The sequence below is a fragment of the Aquarana catesbeiana genome, linkage group LG02, assembly GCF_042186555.1.
Source record: "Aquarana catesbeiana isolate 2022-GZ linkage group LG02, ASM4218655v1, whole genome shotgun sequence".
In the NCBI taxonomy this organism is placed as follows: domain Eukaryota; kingdom Metazoa; phylum Chordata; class Amphibia; order Anura; family Ranidae; genus Aquarana; species Aquarana catesbeiana.
The window spans coordinates 295,177,830-295,200,311 of record NC_133325.1 but is presented as its reverse complement, the minus strand read 5'-3'; the positions used below and the strand labels follow the sequence as shown (position 1 = coordinate 295,200,311).

At 40.4% G+C, this 22,482-nt stretch overlaps 1 protein-coding gene across 1 annotated transcript in view; it reads right to left on the bottom strand.

The window, feature by feature from the left end:
• The window catches only part of F10 (coagulation factor X), a 37,770-nt gene that overhangs the window by 8,661 nt on the left and 6,627 nt on the right, over window positions 1-22,482 (bottom strand). Inside the window, exons 3-6 of the mRNA XM_073614536.1 lie at window positions 17,009-17,033; window positions 7,647-7,760; window positions 6,212-6,343; window positions 4,960-5,204 (exon numbers count right to left, since the gene is read on the bottom strand). Of these exons, the coding sequence (XP_073470637.1) occupies window positions 4,960-5,204; window positions 6,212-6,343; window positions 7,647-7,760; window positions 17,009-17,033 (516 nt within the window). The remainder of the gene's footprint in view (window positions 1-4,959; window positions 5,205-6,211; window positions 6,344-7,646; window positions 7,761-17,008; window positions 17,034-22,482) is intronic.

Below are 22,482 nucleotides of genomic sequence, written 5' to 3'. Positions count from 1 at the left end.
TCTAAGGTATACATTTAGTATATTATTTACACATTGCACTTTAAAATCACTTGTGTTTTTATATATATCCTTTGTGCCTTGCTGTGGCTGGATAAGCCGCTTATGCGGTATTTTCAGTATACCTCATATGCATTAATAATCTCCAGATTGATATTTTCACCTTAGCGCAGCGTATCTTTTGTATACTGTTCTAAGGCCTCATGCAAACTGGATGTTTTTAACACTACTCCTAGGGGTGGCTGGGTTTTTTAATTTTTTGCACACATACGGTAGGCATTTAGAGGAGTTTAGAGGCCGAGGTGTTTAGAGGCAGAAAAAAAACCCACTGCCAGTGCGTCCAGGAATAGAGGCGTTTTGGCAGAAAAAATACTTAATGCCTGTAAATGCATGCAAACAAGACTAAACATGTAATAACACTAGGCGCGTATAGCACCTGAGCATTCATTTTAATGGCCAGAATAAATGATTTAATTAAATTAATTAACGCCCAAGCATTTGACATGTCTAAACGCACGTAAATGCACTTAAACCTGATACACGCGTTTACAAGCATCAAGCATTTTTTTCTGCCAAAACATGGATTCCAGGAGGAAAGGCGTCTAGGAGAGACAACAAAACATCCAGTGTGCATGAAGCCTTAATATGAGTGCAACTGATATAATATTTGGGAGATTTTTTCTCATTTCTTGTCAATGTGATGGCTATCAGATAAAATTGGAATGAGATGAAAGTACCCAACAGTAACACAGACAGCAATAAGAACACATTTTCTAGTAGAGTGAGACCCAGATAGCTTTTAAAACTTAACAGAATTGCTCAATTCCCATCTCCATTTGAAATGAAAAAAAGTTTTTCTAGAGTTGGGCTTTCTGTGATTAGAGTGTAATATACAGTGTCTTGCAAAAGTATTCACCCCCTTGGCATTTTTCGTGTTTTGTTACCTCACAACTTGGAATTAACTTGCATTGTTTGAGGATTTGTATCATTTAATTTACAGAACATGCCCACAACTTTGAAGATTTTTTTATTTATTGTGAAGCAAACAACAAATAGGACAAAATAACAGAAAAAGTCAATGTGCATAACTATTCACCCCCCTAAAGTCAATACTTTGTAGAGCCACCTTTTGCTGCTATCACAGCTCCAAGTCACTTTGGATAAGTCTCTATGAACTTGCCACATCTTACCACCGGGATTTTTGCCCATTCCTCCTTGTAAAACTGTTCCAGCTCCTTCAAGTTGGATGGTTTGCGCTTTTTACAATTCTAAAATCTCTTTTGGACTCCCTCACACATCAGTGCTGAAAAAACTTTAGTTTGTGCAGTGATAAAGTTCCTAGAATTAGGCTTATCACCGCACTTTATCCAAAGCATACCCAAACTGTTGCATGGAGTAGTAGTACTGAATGCAATGGAGATATCTGAACTGCTTACAATACAGTGATCCCAGCTTACATGTGATGTGCAGGTGCAGTAAACTGATTCTTGAATGAGTCTTGTGAGAACTTTGTAATAGTAGATATACTCTTTCATTTACACAGAAGTTAAAGTGGGGTTCCACCCAAAGAAAAAAAAACTACATTAAAAATCCTAAAAAAAAATACAAAAAAAATTTGGATATTTTTTTTTTTACTTACCTCTAAATGCCTGTTGCTAGGGGGTCCCTCGTAGTCTGCCTCTTCCAGTGCCTGAGCTGGTGACATCACTTCCCCCTCGGCACAGGAAGGGCTCAGCTCTGCTCCCTCCCTCCTGTCAATCATCTGGGGCCCATTACAGGTCCCAGGTGACTGAGCGGGCAATCACGGCGCGCGGCGCCGCTCGCGCATGCAGAGTGGGTGCATTTCCTATTGTTATTCCCACAGGCGGTACCCTTTCATTGAAGGTACAATGTCCCTCACCCACCTCTCCTCAGTGCCTGGTGCTGACCCTGCTTTACCTTGTTCTAACCTAGCAAAAGGTTCCATGTGTTTATTTGTGTTACAGTTAAAGTATACCTAAATACAAAATGTTAAAAAAAATGTTTTTGGGATAGAGTTGAGTGAGATTAAAATACCTTTTTAGGTTTTTTTTTTTATTGCCGATTGTGTACCCATAAGGAAGATTCACACTCACTATTTATCCTGTTTATCTTTATCACCAAGAGTGAAAGTGACAGAAAATCCCACATTTTCACCAGGACAACAAGAGGGGAAATCTTCCAATGGGAACACCATAGTTGTGCACCGTCTATTGCATTAGAGTGTGCACCCCAAAGCTCAAACACACATGCCTTTCTCTGCAGCCTCAGCTGCACATGGCAGTGAGTGAATGGGAAGAGCTCTGTGCGAAGTGGCCTCCTGTTCATTCACAAACTGAAGCACAGTAAACCCAATTTACTATGCTTCAGCTATGAATGGAAACAGTGAGCAAGTGTTTTCACTGTGTTCATTTAGAAAAGGAACTATTTACTAGCCCCTTCCCCCCGCTCTCCAGCCTAAAACATCCCACTCTTGCTGTTTTGTCTATGGGAAATCTCACCAATAGGGCAAAACAAAAACTGACACGGCTTGTAACTCCAACTTACTCTATCGAAAACAATAAACAGTTTTGCCTCTACAGTCAAAGCTGTGTGATACTAGGGAAAACTTGATGGTGTAAAATAGTTATGCTGTTAATTCATAAATCAAAACAAGGCTTCCAACTGACGGTGTTCTGTCAAAAGAGCCAACTTCAAAATCTCCAATTACAACACGTCCAGTTTCTTTCCAGCAGCAGTAATTGCAAATTTCGATGACTTGCCTGTTTTCACTGAACACCGGCAGCCTATACGCTACAGTAGACAATATAATGAGTGGGCATTGTTAGTCCGCTGCTATTAACCAACAACATGGCCCCCACTAAGGCGGCAACAACTTTTTTACTGCTTAGCCGCTGTTCTATCAAAACAGCCAACTGGTTGTGGACTGTAGTGTATACAATGCCAGTGTTCTGTGAAAACAGCCAAGTCATCGAAATCTGCAATTACTGTTGCTGGACTACAGTGCCTTGAAAAAGTATTCACACCCCTTGAAATTTTCCACATTTTGTCATGTTACAACCAAAACCATAAATGTATTTTATTGGGATTTTATGTGATAGACCAACACAAAGTGGCACATAATTGTGAAGTGGAAGAAAAATGATAAATAGTTTTCACATTTTTTTACAAATAAATATCTGAAAAGTGTGGTGTGAATTTGTATTCAACCCCTTTTACTCTGATACCCCTAACTAAAATCTAGTGGAAACAATTGCCTTCAGAAGTCACCTAATTAGTAAATAGAGTCCACCTGTGTGTAATTTATTCTCAGTATAAATAAAGCTGTTCTGTGAAGCACTCAGAGGTTTGTTAGAAAACCTTAGTGAACAAACAGCATCATGAAGGCCAAAGAACACACCTGACAGGTCAGGGATAAAGTTGTGGAGAATTTTAAAGCAGGGTTAGGTTATTAAAAAAATATCCCAAGCTTTGAACATCTCATTGAGCACTGTTCAATCCATCATCCGAAAATGGAAAGAGTGTGGCACAACTGCAAACTTACCAAGACATGGCCATCCACCTAAACTGACAGACCAGGCATGGAGAGCATTAATCAGAGAAGCAGCCAAGAGGTCCATGGTAACTCTGGAGGAGCTGCAGAGATCCACAGCTCAGATGGGAGAATCTGTCCCCAGGACAACTATTAGTCGTGCACTCCCCAAATCTGACCTTTATGGAAGAGTGGCAAGAAGAAAGCCATTGTTGGAAGAAAGCCATAAGAAGCCCGTTTGCAGATTGCAAGAAGCCATGTGGGGGACACAGCAAATATGTGGAAGAAGGTGCTCTGGTCAGAGGAGATAAAAATGGAACTTTTTGGCCTAAAAGCAAAATGCTATGTGTGGCGGAAAACTAACACTGCACATCACCCTGAACACACCATTCCCTCCGTGAAACATGGTGGTGGCAGCATCATGTTGTGGGGATGATTTTCTTTAGCAGGGACAGGGAAGAGTTGATGGGAAGGTGAATGGAGCCAAATACAGGGCAATCTTGAAAGAAAACCTGTTAGAGTCTGCAAAAGACTTGAGACTGGGGCAGAAGTTCACCTTCCAGTAGGACAATGACCCTAAACATACAGCCAGAGCTACAATGGAATGTTTTAGATCAGGGATTTGCAATTAGCGGACCGCCAGCTGTTGCAGAACTACAAGTCACATGAGACATAGCAAGACTCTGACAGCCACAAGCATGACACCCAGAGGCAGAGGCATGATGGGACTTGTAGTCTTGCAACCACTGGAGATCCGCTAATTGCATATCCCTGGTTTGGATCAAAGCCCATTCACGTGTTAGAATGGCCCAGTCAAAGTCCAGACCTAAATCCTTTTGAGAATCTGTAGCATGACTTGAAAATTGCTGTTCACAGACGCTCTCCATCCAATCTGAGAGAGCTTGAGCTTTTTTGCAGAATGGGCAAACATTTCACTTTCTAGATGTGCAAAGCTGGTACAGACATCCCCAAAAAGACTTGCAGCTGTAATTGCAGTGAAAGGTGGTTCTACAAAGTATTGACTCAGGGGGGCTGAATACAAATGCACGCCCCACTTTTCGCATATTTATTTGTAAAACATTTTGAAAACCATTTATCATTTTCCTTCCACTTCACAATTATGTGCCACATTGTGTTGGTATATCACATAAAATCCCAATAAAATACATTTACGTTTTTGGTTGTAACATGACAAAATGTGAAAAATTTCAAGGGTATGAATACTTTTTCAAGCCACTGTAAACCGGAAGTGACGTAATTGGAGATTTTGACGAGTTGGCTCTTTTGACAGAACAACAGCATTCTACAGAGACAAGAGATGGTAAAGTGTTAAAATCTTTCAAATGATGGTAAAAGTAAAAAAATAATAGACAAATATATTGATTAAAGAGTTAATATGCTGAAAGTTTTACCTGCCACGGACATTCACCAAGTTTACAATCTCTTCCACCCACAATTCTTCCTGAATTGTCAAATTCCTGATCATAATTTGGAGAGGCAGTTGATACAACTTCTTTTTGGTTGCTGTTGTTAGGTGTTATAGAGTCAGCAGGACTCATGCTATTGTTTGCATTATGAGAGGCATCCTTTTCCACTTCCTCAGAGACTGACCTCTTGGATCTTGACATTGCTGCTCTTTTTCCACAGGGATAGCGCTCTAAGCCACACAAACAAAGTTTATAATAGCTATGAAATGCAAATTAAGAATAGAGGAAATATCCATGCAAAATGGAAACTAACCATAATAAAAATCTGTTCATTGTCGTCCTTATCTTTTTTTTTTTTGTCAGCCCTTAAATCGTATTTTTAAAAGCCAGCATACATACATTGACTTCTCACCTTTAAGCATATAACTAGTGCAATGTCAGTGAATTTGAAGCAGGGGAGTCAGGAGAAAGTAATCACGCTCACCTCTGTAATCTATTTTACTAATTGACAGCCAACTCAGCATCTCCTGCCACCAAGCATAGGTGACAACTGTCAGCCTTTGGTCCACAGGGTCATGGCTTTGGCCTATCTCTGATGAGCCATAACTATCTTTTGGCAGGTGCAGTCTGTTTTCTTCACTGCAGGTGGCGCTCAACCATAGCGGCACCACAGCCTGGAGAGGAAGTAAGAAACAAAGTTTCTCTATGGTTTCCTTGTCCCTTAGGGGCAGCGTTCTGGCTGCAGCATTCCAGGTTGGCTACGCTGCATTCAGGCAACCTTTGGTGGCCATCTTGGGTCAGCAAAGTCTTTATAAGTCCCTGCATGCATTTTGTGAATTGGCTACAGTAGAGAAGGCGCACCCATCTGTCAGGGAAAGCGATAGCAGCAGGGAAAGGTTCCAGATGAGTAAGGAAAGGCTAGGGGCTTGCAGTCCTGCCCGAAAACCTCTCCTTTAGGACCAGACTGGCCAAGCCACATTTCGCCTTCTGGAAGCAGATGCTGTCGGTACATCTTTACCCACTGCCTCTCTGCAGAACTGAACTGTGAGTGTTACCCTAAGGGGCACTCTCCCACTAGAGTTGTCTGTAGTTGTCTGATTTTTGTGCTGGAACTATAGAATACTTGGAACTGGCTGTGTTGGAAAGGCTCTGGCTATAAACAGAGCACACAAGGACTGTATATAAGCTGACATGTTGTAACCCATCATTTTAAAAAATTGTGATGTAGCTTCCTTACCACTTGAAATGCAGGATTTGCCATCATCTGCAATCGTATAGCCAGTGGTACATGAACAGACTACCTCTCTGTTCTCCACTTTGCAATACTGTTCACAGCCACCATTGTTTAGGCTACACATTTTTTGGATAACTGAAAAATAAAGCATCATACACAATATTAGTGTGGACTTTCATCTGCCGAACTGTTTGGCAGCAGAATGCAAATACAGGTCAGGTCGGGGGAGAAACTCAACAAAACACTTTGGCGATGGCCTGCCCACTCAGTAGTGCCCACTACATGGTCTTTAAGCATGATATTGCTGTAGATAAGAAATGGGAGTATTTCAAGCGGAGTTCCACCCAAAAGTGGAACTTCCGCTTTAAGCACTCCTCACCCCCTGACATGCCACATTTGGCATGTCATTTTATTTGGTGGGGGGGTACCTAATTTTGACAGGTACCCAGCTCCCACTTCCTGCTTTTGTCTCCTCGCCACCTAGGTGACTCCTCCTCTCCCCCTAGGTGACTTCTCCTCTCCCCCTCCATCTCTGCAATCCTCTGGGACACATCACAGGTCCCAGAAGATTGCCTGGCCACTAAGAGTGCGCAGCGCGACTCGCGCATGCGCAGTGCACACCCGGCTGTGAAGTAGCTGCTTTTTGTAGCTGCTGACTTTTAATAAACTTACAAATGAGTGGAACTCCGCTCTCAGTGCTGGACTGTTTTAACTCACAGGGGTTTCTGCACACAGTGACCATAGACATTTCGTCTGCTTCACATGAACTGTCAGGTGTGGAAACTGCAAGTCATTTCAAAGCCATGAAATTCACAGTTGGTACATTATACAACATGAATTGGCATATTAAATAGGACAGGGGGAGGGGATGCAGGCCAGCTTTACATTTTATAAACATGGCAGATCGTTATGTTTATGGTACTATAAGTAGGAGCTGCTTTCAACAGCTAGTTGAATGGAGCCCATCAGCTAACTAAATGCAGTACTTGCTTGACAACCATAAATCACATAGGTGTGTCATTTCTTACAGAGAGCCGTGTATATAACACAATTTAACCACAGACTGGAAATCGATTGTCAGTAAAAACCACTAGGGTTTCTGCATGGTCAACAAAGGTTGTGGCCTATGACAGGAAGGCTGCCGGAGGCAGCACACACCGGCCAAGGCATCTTGTTGCTGCCTGGATCCATACATTTAGAACAGCTAAAAGAACGGTATGAAATACTCAAAACATGAACAAGTAGATGGAACTTTGAAGGTGTAATTATGATCATACTCATACTGTATATTAAAAACATAAAGCAATAAGGAAATATATAACTAGACCTGGACACTATGGATGTCTCTCAGTAGATGTTGACAACGTTAAACACACAAAAAATTTGTCCATAATAAAAGCAACAGTAGATACCTGTTGCTTTCTTAATAAGGACTTACCAGTTTCACATTTCTTGCCCTCAAAGCCTGCATTACAGAGACATGTGTATCCACCTATTCCATCTTTGCAGGACCCACCATAAAAACAAGGATTAGGATCACACTGGTCTCCATCTAGAGTATATAAATATATAAATTAGTTCTGAAATCCAGTCAGGCAGATGAATAAACAGTTGAAATCCATAAATGTGAACTGCTTTAACTGACAAAATGTGTTTAATCACTTTTGTGATTTGCATGCTTGTAACCCACTGTATATCCAGTGAAGTGACCTTACTTTTCTTTACTATAGGTAAGGAATACTATAGGATAAGGAATACAGCTTTGCGATCCCCCTAAACAAAGCCTGCTGACTTGACAATAAAGGATCACCGATGTGTGGATGAGGTTTTTTGTATATTCTGATTTCCTGTAAATAAGCTCCTACTACTTGAAAACATGTTAAACTTACAGTGCAATGCCTCATTCTGTACACTGCTCTGTACATTCGCCAATTCCAAACCGCCTCATACTGTACATTGCTGTATATTTCCCCTATTCTAAACCACCTCATTCTGTACACTGCTCTATACATTTTCCCATTCCACACCACCTCATTCTGTACACTGCTCTATACATTTCCCTATTTTACACCACATCATTCTGTACACTGCTCTATACATTTCCCCATTCCACACCGCCTCATACTGTACATTGCTGTATATTTCCCCTATTCTAAACCACCTCATTCTGTACACTGCTCTATACATTTTCCCATTCCACACCACCTCATTCTGTACACTGCTCTATACATTTCCCAATTCTACACCGCATCATTCTGTACACTGCTCTATACATTTTCCCATTCTACACCGCCTCATTCTGTACACTGCTCTATACATTTTCCCATTCCACACCGCCTCATACTGTACATTGCTGTATATTTCCCCTATTCTAAACCACCTCATTCTTTACACTGCTCTATACATTTCCCCATTCCACACCACCTCATTCTGTACACTGCTCTATACATTTTCCCATTCTACACTGCCTCATTCTGTACACTGCTCTATACATTTCCCCATTCCCCACCGCCTCATTCTGTACACTGCTCTATACATTTTCCCATTCTACACCGCCTCATTCTGTACACTGCTCTATACATTTCCCCATTCCACACTGCCTCATTCTGTACACTGCTTTATACATTTCCCCATTCCACACTACCTCATTCTGTACACTGCTCTATACATTTTCTCATTCCCCACCGCCTCATTCTGTACACTGCTCTATACATTTCCCCATTCCCCACCCGCCTCATTCTGTACACTGCTCTATACACTTCCCCATTCCCCACCTGCCTCATTCTGTACACTGCTCTATACATTTCCCCATTCCCCACCCGCCTCATTCTGTACACTGCTCTATACATTTCCCTATTCCACACCACCTCATTCTGTACACTGCTCTATACATTTCCTCATTCCACACCGCCTCATTCTGTACACTGCTCTATACATTCCCCTATTCTAAACTGCCTCATTCTGTACACTGCTCTATACATTTCCCCATTCCACATCGCCTCATTCTGTACACTGCTCTATACATTCCCCTATTCTAAACTGCCTCATTCTGTACACTGCTGCATACATTTCCCCATTCCACACCGCATCATTCTGTACACTGCTCTATACATTTCCTCATTCCACACCGCCTCATTCTGTACACTGCTCTATACATTCCCCTATTCTAAACTGCCTCATTCTGTACACTGCTCTATACATTCCCCTATTCTAAACTGCCTCATTCTGTACACTGCTCTATACATTCCCCTATTCTAAACTGCCTCATTCTGTACACTGCTCTATACGTTTCCACATTCCACATCGTCTCATTCTGTACACTCCTCTATACATTTCCCTATTCCACACCACCTCATTCTGTACACTGCTCTATACATATCCCCATTTCCCACCGCATCATTCTGTACACTGCTGCATACATCTCCCCATTCCACACCGTCTCATTCTGTACACTGCTCTATACATTTCCCCATTCCACACCGGCTCATTCTGTACATTGCTCTATACATTTCCCCATTCCACACTGCCTCATTCTGTACACTGCTGTATACATTTCCCCATTCCACACTGCGCCATTCTGTACACTGCTGTATACATTTCCCCATTCCACATTGCCTCATTCTGTACACTGCTGTATAGGCCTATTTTAAACCGACTCATTCTGTACACTGCTCTATACATTTCTCCATTCCACACCGCCTCATTCTGTACACTGCTCTATACATTTCCCCATTCTATACCGCCTTATTCTGTACACTGTTCTATACAATTCCCCATTCCACACCGCATCATTCTGTACACTGCTCTATACATTTCCCTATTCCACACCACCTCATTCTGTACACTGCTCTATACATGTTCCCATTCTACACTGCCTCATTCTGTACACTGCTCTATACATTTCCCCATTCTACACCGCCTCATTCTGTACACTGCTCTATACATTTCCCCATTCCCCACCGCCTCATTCTGTACACTGCTCTATACATTTCCCTATTGCACACCACCTCATTCTGTACACTGCTCTATACATTTTCCCATTGTACACTGCCTCATTCTGTACACTGCTCTATACATTTCCCCATTCTATACCGCCTTATTCTGTACACTGCTCTATACAATTCCCCATTTCACACCACATCATTCTGTACACTGCTCTATACATTTCCCTATTCCACACCACCTCATTCTGTACACTGCTCTATACATTTCCCCATTCTACACCGCCTCATTCTGCACACTGCTCTATACATTTCCCCATTCCCCACCGCCTCATTCTGTACACTGCTCTATACATTTCCCTATTCCACACCACCTCATTCTGTACACTGCTCTATACATTTCCCTATTCCACACCACCTCATTCTTTACACTGCTCTATACATTTTCCCATTGTACACTGCCTCATTCTGTACACTGCTCAATACATTTTCCCATTCTACACTTCCTCATTCTGTACACTGCTCTATACATTGCCCCATTCCCCACCGCCTCATTCTGTACACTGCTCTATACATTTCCCCATTCCACACCGCCTCATTCTGTACACTGCTGTATACATTCCCCTATTCTAAACTGCCTCATTCTGTACACTGCTCTATACATTTCCCCATTCCACACCGCCTCATTCTGTACACTGCTGTATACATTTCCCCATTCCACACCACCTCATTCTGTACACTGCTCTATACATTCCCCTATTCTAAACCGCCTCATTCTGTACACTGCTGTAAGAGCCCCCTATTCCACACCACCATATTCTGTACACTGCACTGTATATTTCCCTATTTCACGTCACCTCTAGACAGTGCTCTGTACGTTACCTATTCCACACCCCCTTTTTCTGTATTCTGCTCTTTACTTTCCTTTTTCCACACTGCTTCATTCTGTGGCATGCTGTGTCCTACATCCCCTATTCAGGTGTATCCCCCCCCAGGTTAAAAATTCCCAAGTCTCCCCTTATTTTTTTTTTCCCACTAACTCAAACAATGGGTGCAAATTTCTATCAAGTGCAGTCATAGATATGGTAACTTAGTGGAAAAAAAATGTGACACTACAAGCTGAATACTAAAGCTAAAAGCCACACCCATTCTATTGGTCACAGCCACTTTATTGGCCACACCCCCAGCCCCCATACACTTCACAGGCTTTACATGCCATGATTTTCTTTTGCTGCAAAGATGTCCCTTCTAATTTTTAGATGTTGTCAACTATGCTAATATGTTTAACGCAGACTGCTCTAGACAACAAATCTAGATACTGTATAAGGGGCTATCAGGGTGTCGAATATAATTTATATCATTCACAACAAACATGTTCTAATCATAATAACACAAGATTCTACATGAATGATTAATATACTTCAAACTCTTGAACTATTAGAAGGTGATACATTTTCTTTTCTTTCAGTTTTTATTGCGTTAAACACGTGGCCCCCCTGGAAGAGCAAAATACCCTGCAGTAGGCCCTGACAACTTAGCTTTGACACACAGCACAAGTGTTTAGAAAAGAGCCCCCCAGCACAGCAGTGCCATGACCGCTGCTGGCATTGCCCATCAACTTCTCTAGTCCTGCTCCCTGCTAATTGTGCTTAGCTACTTAGAGCCAAGGGAGAAGCCCAATGGCAGCACTGTGGTATGTAGAGCAGGCTCAGGCAAGGAGGTGGCGGGACATGTGATTGTACTGAACCAATCCTAACTGTGGGGGTACTTGGAGGAGGTTTGGTTGAGGTTTGCTACCCAGGGGTCTGCAAATTTTTTTGGGCTGTAAATTGCTTGAGAGGATTATATTAATAGTGGGCGGCAGGGTGAAAAACTGTGAAGTAATTGCTTATGAGGAAAACATATTAAAATTAATAGGGGGGGACGGGATGGGATTACTGCTGAAAAGTACATAGGGTACTGACTAATTGAGACTATACTATTCCACCCACTTATTTACTCTTCCATTGACTGACAAAATATGCTGCATTACATAATCTGCTGTTGTGGTGTGATATATACAGCCCCCCAACTGTCCCAGATTAAAATCCGGCATCTCAGAAATCCAGGCTGTGTGTTTGTACAATTCTGGCTGTGGCACAGTCGTATTTTGTGTGTACAAGGACTGCAGCATACGTGTACAGTGTGCAATGCCAATGGGCTCAGATATTTCTTAACCACAACACTTTAAGTCACGCCTAATACTGAGCACAATGCAAGCACATCAACTATTCTCTGCATTTTTTTTCCCAACAGTGTCCTTCTTTTCTAAATTTTAAAGTTGGGAGGTATTATATGTATAATGTACTGTTGTGACTGCATATAAAACTAATGAAGCACTAAATTTGCAGTTTGTTAAAGGGTAACTCCACTTTCGTGGGGAAAAAAAGAGCATATAAAGAAAAAATAATATAGAGCATATATATAAAACACAAAGCGCTGTGATGCTAAATAGCTGATAATTACACATAAAACCAAGTGAGGCTGCTATCAAAAGAGAGTGTTTTCAGAGTCACTTAAAAAGAATAAATAATGATATTTGAAGCGCTTCACAATGTGCATGAAAATGAATATATAAGAATAAATATAAATACTCAAATAAATCCAGCGGTGAGTAAAAACTCCTAAAAAAATCCAGCAATCAAAATAGTGTAAAATTATAAAAAATTAGTGACACCAAATGTGTAAAAAAATTCACATAAAAAATCCACATAAAAATAAATATATAGGGATGTATTCAGAAGGTTCAATTATACAGGTGTAGAATCCTGATTGGTATAGAGCTTTTGATCACTAGCAAAGCTGTTTAAAAACACTTGCTTAATTAAGGTGCTCATTGACCTTTATAGTAACAATGTGTTTTTTGCTTCTGTTCACAACCAATGTGAGAATCATAAACAGGTTTCATTAGACAGGCAGATAAGAGAAAAAACCAATCATTGTGCAATAGTTAGAATACCAAGGTACACAGGCAAACTTCAATCCACTCACGTGTGCCTTATAATAAGGCATATGCAGGTTTTACTATAGCAGTCAGCCGCCTTAGACAGGAGCAGATTCAGTGCAGTACACTGTGTGATACTGCTGATCTGCACAGAGCGTCCTTGGCTCCTCCCACGCGTTACATCACAGTCACGTGACTTTTTCAAGGATAATACAAGCTCTGAGGAACTCAGCTTTATAGCACAACAGCAGAGTGGTTGCCATGGCTACAGCATGAGTTTATCATCATCCTGCTTCCTGCATAGACTTCAATCCTGTTAAAACCTACTTTTATTAGACATGTAATTCATATGAATATCGTTGGTTTATCAAAACCACGATTCCATGTGTAAAAAACGCAGTGTGTAAAAAGTAAAAAATATATATATTGATATCTCTAATCACGTTTACTTCTTCAACTCCCTCCAGTGGTCACAATTGGTATAACATCTCACAGAGGGAATATATGGCAAAGCATTGTCTCTAATGGTTTTGATAATTGACCAGTGCCCCATAATATCACAAAAATGGGGTATCCACATGCTCTGCTCATAAATGTATGGAAAACGGAGTAAACAAGATGACATGATAGATATATATATATATATATATATATATATATATATATATATATATAAAATATACATATATAAAATTAAAATAAGATATGATATAAGAAATAGGGAAATAATATTAAAATGTAAAATTAAAATCTAAAAATTCCATGATAGAATATTGCAAAAATGGATGATGACCATTATTTATATGCTAGAACTGAACCAAATATTGCCACTCAGAAAAAACTGGTATTGGACAAATAATGAGAATATTGGACCAAAAAATAAATAAAAATAAAAAATAAAAAATAGAAATAAAATATATACCATAAAAATATATATATAAATCTGAAAAACCTCTAAAAATCAGAAATAAAACAATTCAGGTCGAATTCAATGTTCAAACCATGGGGTTCTAATGTACCCATCTGAAATATCCATTTGGATTCATTCTGGCTGAGTTCCCTCACTTTATGGGAACCCCTCCAATGAGCCTTATACTTTTGAATAGCCCAGAATTGGAGACCCCTAGGGTCTCTGTTATGATACCTATCAAAATGTTTTGAAACACTGTGTTTTAGATAGCCTTTTCTAATGTTCTGCATATGCTCTCTTATTCTCTTCCACATTGGTCGCTTCGTTCTGCCAATGTATTGGAGGGAGCAGGAGCACTGTAAAGCATATACCACCCCCTCAGTCCTGCAAGATATAAAATCCTTTATTTCAAATTCTTGTCCAGTATTTGTTGAAGAAAATTTCTGACATTTGTATCCATTTTGATTAGTATTTATGTAGGCATAACACCTTTTACAGGGATAGAATCCTTTACCCTGAAAAAAGGTTAAATCAGTTATTCTCTTGGGTGGGTTGGGTACATTTTTAGCTATGATGTCCCTTAGAGTTGGAGCTCGTCTATAAATGAATCTCGGTTTTTCTGGGAGTATATTTGCCAAAAGTAGTATCAGTTTTTAAAATAGACCAATGTCTTTTTATAATCCTCTCCATCCTCCTGTGTTGTATACTGAAGTCCATTATCAGAGGTATGTCATCTGTTTTGTCATTTACCTTGATTTTATCTTGGATCAGCGCTTCTCTTGAGGTTTGATTGACTTCTGTTATTTTTTCTTCTATAAAACATTTATTGTACCCTTTTTCTTCAAACCTCTTACCTATCCACTGAGCTTGTTTAAGATAGTCATTATTTTCTGAACAATTTCTCCGTAAGCGAATAAAATGGCCCTTCGGAATGTTGATTAACCATGGCTCATAGTGGCAACTCGTTACTGGTATATAGCTGTTCCTTTCCACCGGTTTGAAGAAAGTTTTTGTGCTGATGATATTGGCTGTTAGTTCTATTTCAAGATCAAGGAACTGGATTTTAGTCTCACTAATTTGATGTTCAAGTTTAATATTTTTTTATTTTTTTTTTATATGAACCAAAAAAATATTAAACGTAAACGTGATTAGAGATATCAATATATATATATTTTTTACTTTTTACACACTGCGTTTTTTACACATGGAATCGTGGTTTTGATAAACCAACGATATTCATATGAATTACATGTCTAATAAAAGTAGGTTTTAACAGGATTGAAGTCTATGCAGGAAGCAGGATGATGATAAACTCATGCTGTAGCCATGGCAACCACTCTGCTGTTGTGCTATAAAGCTGAGTCCGTCAGAGCTTGTATTATCCTTGAAAAAGTCACGTGACTGTGATGTAACGCGTGGGAGGAGCCAAGGACGCTCTGTGCAGATCAGCAGTATCACACATTGTACTGCACTGAATCTGCTCCTGTCTAAGGTGGCTGACTGCTATAGTAAAACCTGCATATGCCTTATCATTATAAGGCAGACGTGAGTGGATTGAAGTTTGCCTGTGTACCTTGGTATCCTAACTATTGCACAATGATTGGTTTTTTCTCTTATCTGCCTGTCTAATGAAACCTGTTTATGATTCTCACATTGGTTGTGAACAGAAGCAAAAAACACATTGTTACTATAAAGGTCAATGAGCACCTTAATTAAGCAAGTGTTTTTCAACAGCTTTGCTAGTGATCAAAAGCTCTATACCAATCAAGATTCTACACTTGTATAATTGAACCTTCTGAATACATCCCTATATATTTATTTTTATGTGGATTTTTTATGTGAATTTTTTTACACATTTGGTGTCACTAATTTTTTATAATTTTACACTATTTTGATTGCTGGATTTTTTTAGGAATTTTTACTCACCGCTGGATTTATTTGAGTATTTATATTTATTCTTATATATTCATTTTCATGCACATTGTGAAGCGCTTCAAATATCATTATTTAATATAGAGCATATGATTGAAAATTACCTTTCCTTTTCAATCTGCAGCCAATGTAATTTTCTGAGAATACATTGCAATATGGCTACCTGGAGTTTTCTGTACACAGAGCGTGTACTGACCCCTCACCAGAAACATAATTTCCTGCTTGTGTGATTGGCTCACCAATTTTCCCAGAAGTCTGCCTAAGATATAAGTCCGATTTCAGGCATCCCTTGCAACAAAGATGTCATTTTTTGAGAGATACATTCAATAGGAGCCCATCTAAATGGATGAAGGCCCAGTAGATTTCCTCATTAGTACCCTGTAGCTCCACACCCGACAGTTAATTATGAAACCACTCCCATTAGACCTACTCAGAACAGAGGCACAGAGAAGCACACAGGGATTTCTTCAGAATAACAAAAGGTAGGAATCTGCAACAAAGTTTTGTATGATCCTTGCAATGTACATAGATCACAAAGGGGGGAATGTATTTTTCTCAACAAAGGTGGAGTTATGCTTTAAGTTCTAACTGACAAATATAATTGCCGTTATGGCATGATATGCTTTTGCTGCATAATATAACTGTTGTTGCAGCTTGATCTAATTTGTAATGATGGCCTTGTATAATATGTAATAGTCTCATAATATAATGTACTAATGTAACACCATATAATATGCAAGCTTGTCACCATCAACCCATGTCCCTACTTCACAATCACTCACAGTATTCTACACCCAATATTTGCATTGCAGAAATACATGCACCGGTATAAAGGTGTCCCCATTCTCATTCCCTCTAGCGGACCCAAAGTATCCCAGTCCAATACTGGTGGTCTGATTCTCTAGAGGTACCTCCAGTAGATATAATAACTAGCCAGCACTGAATGCAGACCTAGAGACACTGTCCCAGTGACCATCCTTTTAGGATGATTTTTTTTTCCAGTTATTTCACTAAACATCCAGTAATGGTCTTACCATGATATTTGTTCCAGAATTCTTGCTGTTAAAGAAAAAAAAAACACATGTACTGTTAATAAAACAAATCAAAAAGATTTTAGTCAAGCCAATTAAATAGCAAAAAAAACATAAAGAATTCACAGGTTCATTAATGAAAACTGAAGCAATGACATCAAAGAAAGCAGAAAAGGAAATCATTATATCAATTTAAATTTACAAAGACAAAAAAGAAAATAAGTAAAAAGAAAGAAAACCTTGACAATTCAAATTGAGAGTAAAAATGCATTATCAGTCATTTTATCTTCTGTGAAAAACAGATGTCCAAATGATCATTAGATATGAGAGATAAAAACAACTTAAATGTTATGCAATTCTCAGTTTTTCCTGTAAAGCCCCATACACACTATCAGGCCCCTTTCACACTGGGGCGGTGGGGGCATCGTTTTAGGGGCAGTATTCGGCTGCTAGCGGGGCGGTTTTAACCCCCACTAGCGGCCGAAAAAGGGTTAAAACGGCCCGCAAAGCGCCGCTACAGCGGTGCTATGTCGGCGGTATAGCCGTATTGCCCCATTGATTTCAATGGGCAGGAGCGGTGAAGGAGCAGTGTATACACTGCTCCTTCACCGATCCAAAGATGCTGTTTGCAGGAGGTTTTTTTTCCTCCTGCTAGGGCACCGCTCCAGTGTGAAAGCCCTCGGGGCTTTCACACTGGAGACACAGCAGCGGCAGTTTTAGGTCGGTTTGCAGGCGCTATTTTTAGCGCAATAGCGCCTGCAAACCACCCCAGTGTGAAAGGGGCCTCAGTTTTTCTGCTGAGTTTGTCCTTCAGATTTACCAAAACCATATAATATAAGGTCAAACCTTAGGAGTTTCAATGTGTATGCAATCAGGCAGGCCCTTGCACTACATGGTTTTGGTAAATCTGAAGGAAAAACTCAGGAGAAAAACTGATAGCGTGTATGAGGATTTAGAGGTGATCTTGGACCTGCCCCTTGACCACCTAAGCCTTTCTATTTCTCTAAAAAGAGAAGACGATCTATAGGTGTAGGTCACAAAATGTTTAAAGCAGTATTAAACCCACAAACAAAAATCTAATATACAGCTTACCAATCATTGGATGTGGTGGCTGCATTTGTTTTCTTTTTTTAGGGTTTTTTCCCTCTGGTTTCACCCAGTGATCCTGCTACTAACACACCTCCTAGAGTGCCCCCACTTTGGATGAAGGAGCACAGGGTGCACCTTTGAACAGCATTGTCAGTCTGGGGGAGGGGAGTAATAGATATACTAGCAGATTTAGATACTCACATTGTAATTACACAAGCAGTTACAGCAACAGTTTTTTTTTCTTTTAAGATAAAGGTTTTACATTAATAATTAAAAGCTGATCATTGCAAGCACCCCTACCAGCGGTAAATAGTTTGTGCCACCAATCTACTTGCTACATTTGCAAGACAGCTTGTTTTGTTGGAAAACAACAGATTTACTGGCTGAATCACCAAATGAAAAAAAGGAAAAAAAAGCCCGAAAAGGAAAATGAATTCCGAACAGCTAATTTTATGGGGCGTTTGCAGCACATTCGAGCACCGCGGAACACCCCATAATGCATTGATGTCTGATGATTGACCAAAGCATGCACCTGACCTGCATGCTTTGGCCAATCACAGCGCGCTCTGCTGCGAGAGCCACAATTGGCCAAAGGCAGGGTGCCTTTGGCCAATCATGGCTCAGGGGGACAAAATCCACGCCCCACACTATATAAGGCTGCTTACATAACGGCCGTATATAGTACTGTTGGTGTGGACGGAGATGGATTGAGCTAGATTAGGCAGGCAGGTTAGTTAGTTAGTGGCAGTGTATTTAATATATATATATATATATATATATATACTCTGCATTTAGTGTAGAATAGATATTCAGTGTAGACTCTATATTCAGTCAGTGCAGGGCAGTGTAGTATATATAACACATTGACCAAAAAAAAACAAACGGCGTGGGGTCCCCCCCCCAAAATCCACACCGGTCCCTTCAGGTCTGGTATGGATTTTAAGGGGAACCCCCTGCCAAAATAAAAAAAATGGCGTGGGCCCCCCCCCCAAAATCCATACAAGGCCCTTATCCGGACCAGCAGCCATGGCAGACAAGGAAAGGTGGGGGGGACAAGAGAGCACCACCCCTCAGGAACCATACCGGGCTGCTTGCCCTCGACATGGGTCCCCCCCAAAGCACCTTGTCCCCATGTTGATGGGGACAAGGGCCTCATCCCCACAACCCTTAAAGGTGGTTGTGGGGGTCTGTGGGCGGGGGGCTTATCAGAACCTGGAAGCCACCTTTAACAAGGGGGCCCCCAGATCCCAGCCCTCCCTATGTGAATGGGTAGGGGTACATCGTACCCCTACCCATTCACCAAAAAAAGTGTCAAAACAGTAAAAATGACAGGAGACAGTTTTTGACAATTCCTTTATTAAAAAAAGAAAAAAAAGAAAGTATCCCGTGATGTCCATCCATCTTTAATCACGGCGCCTGGACCCGGAAAAAAAAAGCTCTGCCTTGATGAGAGGCGTCCTGCCGACTGCTGTCTCTTGGCTGTGACAGCCATTATATAGGCAAGGGCGGGGCCACCCAATGACGTCACCGGGTGACCCACCCCCTTCTGACAGCACATGGGGCGGGGTCACCCGTTTACGTCACTGGGTGGACCCGCGGGAGGCCTCCCATTGAGGCGGAGCTTTTCTTTTCTATTTTTCGGGTCCAGGCGCCATGATTGAAGATGGATAGACATCGCATGACACTTTTTTTTTTTTAATAAAGGAATTGACAAAAACTGTCTCCTGTCATTTTTTACTTTTTTGACACTTTTTTTGGTGAATGGGCAGGGGTACAATGTACCCGATACCCATTCACATAGGGAATGGGTATCAGGCCTGGTATGGAATGAGGGTGAACCCACAATGATTTTTTTATTGATTTTTATCTATATTGCCGGACTCCGACAATACATTATAGCCGCGAGCATTTTTAAATGACATTTTTTCCTTTGGAAATGTCATTTTGCTGCGGCACAGTAAAACATGAGAAAGATGCGCAAATTTACAGGCAGACTATGGGGACCCCCAATGCATGATATTTAAAGGAATATTTCATTTTTGTTGTTTCATTTTAAGCATTCTTAAAATCACTGCTCCTGAAAAACTTCAGTTTTAAAAACTTTTTTTTTTTGCATTCACACATGTCCCCTGGGGCAGTACCTGGTTTCCCAAACACTTTTTATGGCAATAACTTGCATATAAGCCTTTAAAATAAATTTTTCACTTTCGTGTTCCATAGACTTTAACGGTGTTCGCATGTTCACACAAATTTTGGTCTGTTTCCATGTTCTGGTGTGAACACAACCGGGGGGGGTTCGGCTCATCCCTAATTTCCTTTAGATCTACCAACAGCTACTTAATGTAGTGCAAGGGTCTACTTGACTGGATACGGATTGATTTTTCTGCTTTAGAAAAAATGGTGCATATCAGATTTTTTGTCCATTCTGGTATAATGGCAGTTCATTCATTTGAATGGGCCGCCTTAGCGCAATGTGCGTTAACACTTGTATATTAAAACAATGCTTCAGAACAGGCAGGTGTGAAATCAGCCATAGGGCCCTTTAACATGGGGATGCCGAACAAGTCCGCCTTTCAGCTTTTCAGGTGAACTTGATTTGAAGGTGGAAAAAAATTGGCCTGGAAAAAAATGGAAAAAGACTGCGTTCTTTTCCATTTTACCTGACCAAAATGTGACAGATTGGAGGTAGCCCGATGTAAACAAACAGTGCAGTCCATTTACATCCGGCTGCTCATGGAGCTGCCATGGGTCTGCACTTGTCCGCTAGGCGCACCTGAATAGGCACAGATGTAAAAAAAATCTGACATCTGTACCATTCAGCTCTGATTCCTCAGGGAATATGCTCACGGATTCCCTGCTGATCGGAATGGACTTCGCTCTGTGTGAAAAGAGCCTTAGAAAAAAAGAACAGGTTGGCATATTACTACAGCTCCAGGTTTACTTTAAGACAGACAAGTTGCCAATTTACAGAGAAAAAGCAGACTGAAAGGTAGGAAAGTATGAGAACAAAAGTGGCATGGGACCCAGAAGCTAGTGGAGATCACTGTAGTAGCATTTAAGCAGGTGCTTGTGGGGTATCATTGCAAGTATTTCCGCTGCTGTGTTAATTGTACTGTGTAGCTATGTAGTGAGTTACAAGCTGCTCAGGGTGGGTAGGGGGTTAACTGTGTCTAGACACTTTCCTGGGCTTTCTGGGTCCTGCCCCTTGTTGTAAGCCACATAAATACAAGGGGAGAGCTCAGAGCTTTGCTCTCTTCCACATGGGATTTCAAAGATAGGACTTCTACATCATGTTGTCCTACTGGAGCACGTGGCCCCCTCCTCGGTCACCCTGTGTTTCTCCCTGGAGCCAGGACTCTACCAGCTATGGACTTTAACTAAATGGAGAATACATAGAAAGAGGAAAACTGTGGGACTTTAAAGGTGTCAAAAAATAGAAAGATAGAATTATTATAAAAAATATACTTTATTTGTAACAATAAAAAATTATCATAAAAATTCCTTGTTGTATTGCTAATTTAATTCATATACAAGTACAGACACTACCGCTCTACATGTTTCGCTTCGAGTGAGCTTCTTCAGGAGATTCTAGAGTGCTGTATGAATTGGTTGCTAAAAAATTACAACAAAGAAAACAACAAAATAGGAATGATTGCATAAGGTTTTAGACAGAACTGTTGCATCTATCATAACATGGGTATACAAAAGTACACTTTTCTTTGGTTTAACATGCTATTTTACAATCAATAAATATTTTATTTTGGATATAGTGCAAATTGAAACACAGATGGACCTACCAGGTACAGATGGATCAGGATAAATTGCGAAAGCAGTGGGCTTATAAATGTTCCAAACCAATACCTCATTTATGAAGTGTAAAGTGACCACAGATGGGAGATGTGGATAATTCACCCGTGTCCTATAGGAAAAATGTATATATGTGTGTATAAAGAAGGGAAATTCTTTATTTGGTTATTATGAATATTTAAATAGCCTATTTATCACTATAAAAAGATATTGCAGTATTAGTTACCTCATTCACATTGGTATGATAGGATCAACTGATTTAATATCATTCAATGGAGTAGATTAGCCTAATGGTAGTAGTTGAGGGAGTGAAGGATGTTACTGCCAAAGCTCTTAGACGGCGGGATCAAAATCCGTCAGGATATCTCTCCACTGGATAATCCCGATGGTTCTCCTCCTTTGTATAAGTGAGAACCAAAATCAATTGGAATGAAGCCTATAAAACAATACAAGTAATAAAGGCTTCATTAATCAGAATGTATAGTAATTGAATTTGGGCAACATATAATCGTTATATGCATGGGGTAAAAGTCCCTAGTAGAGCAATGTAGCAAAGCTTACCTGTCTATGAAGAGAAATCG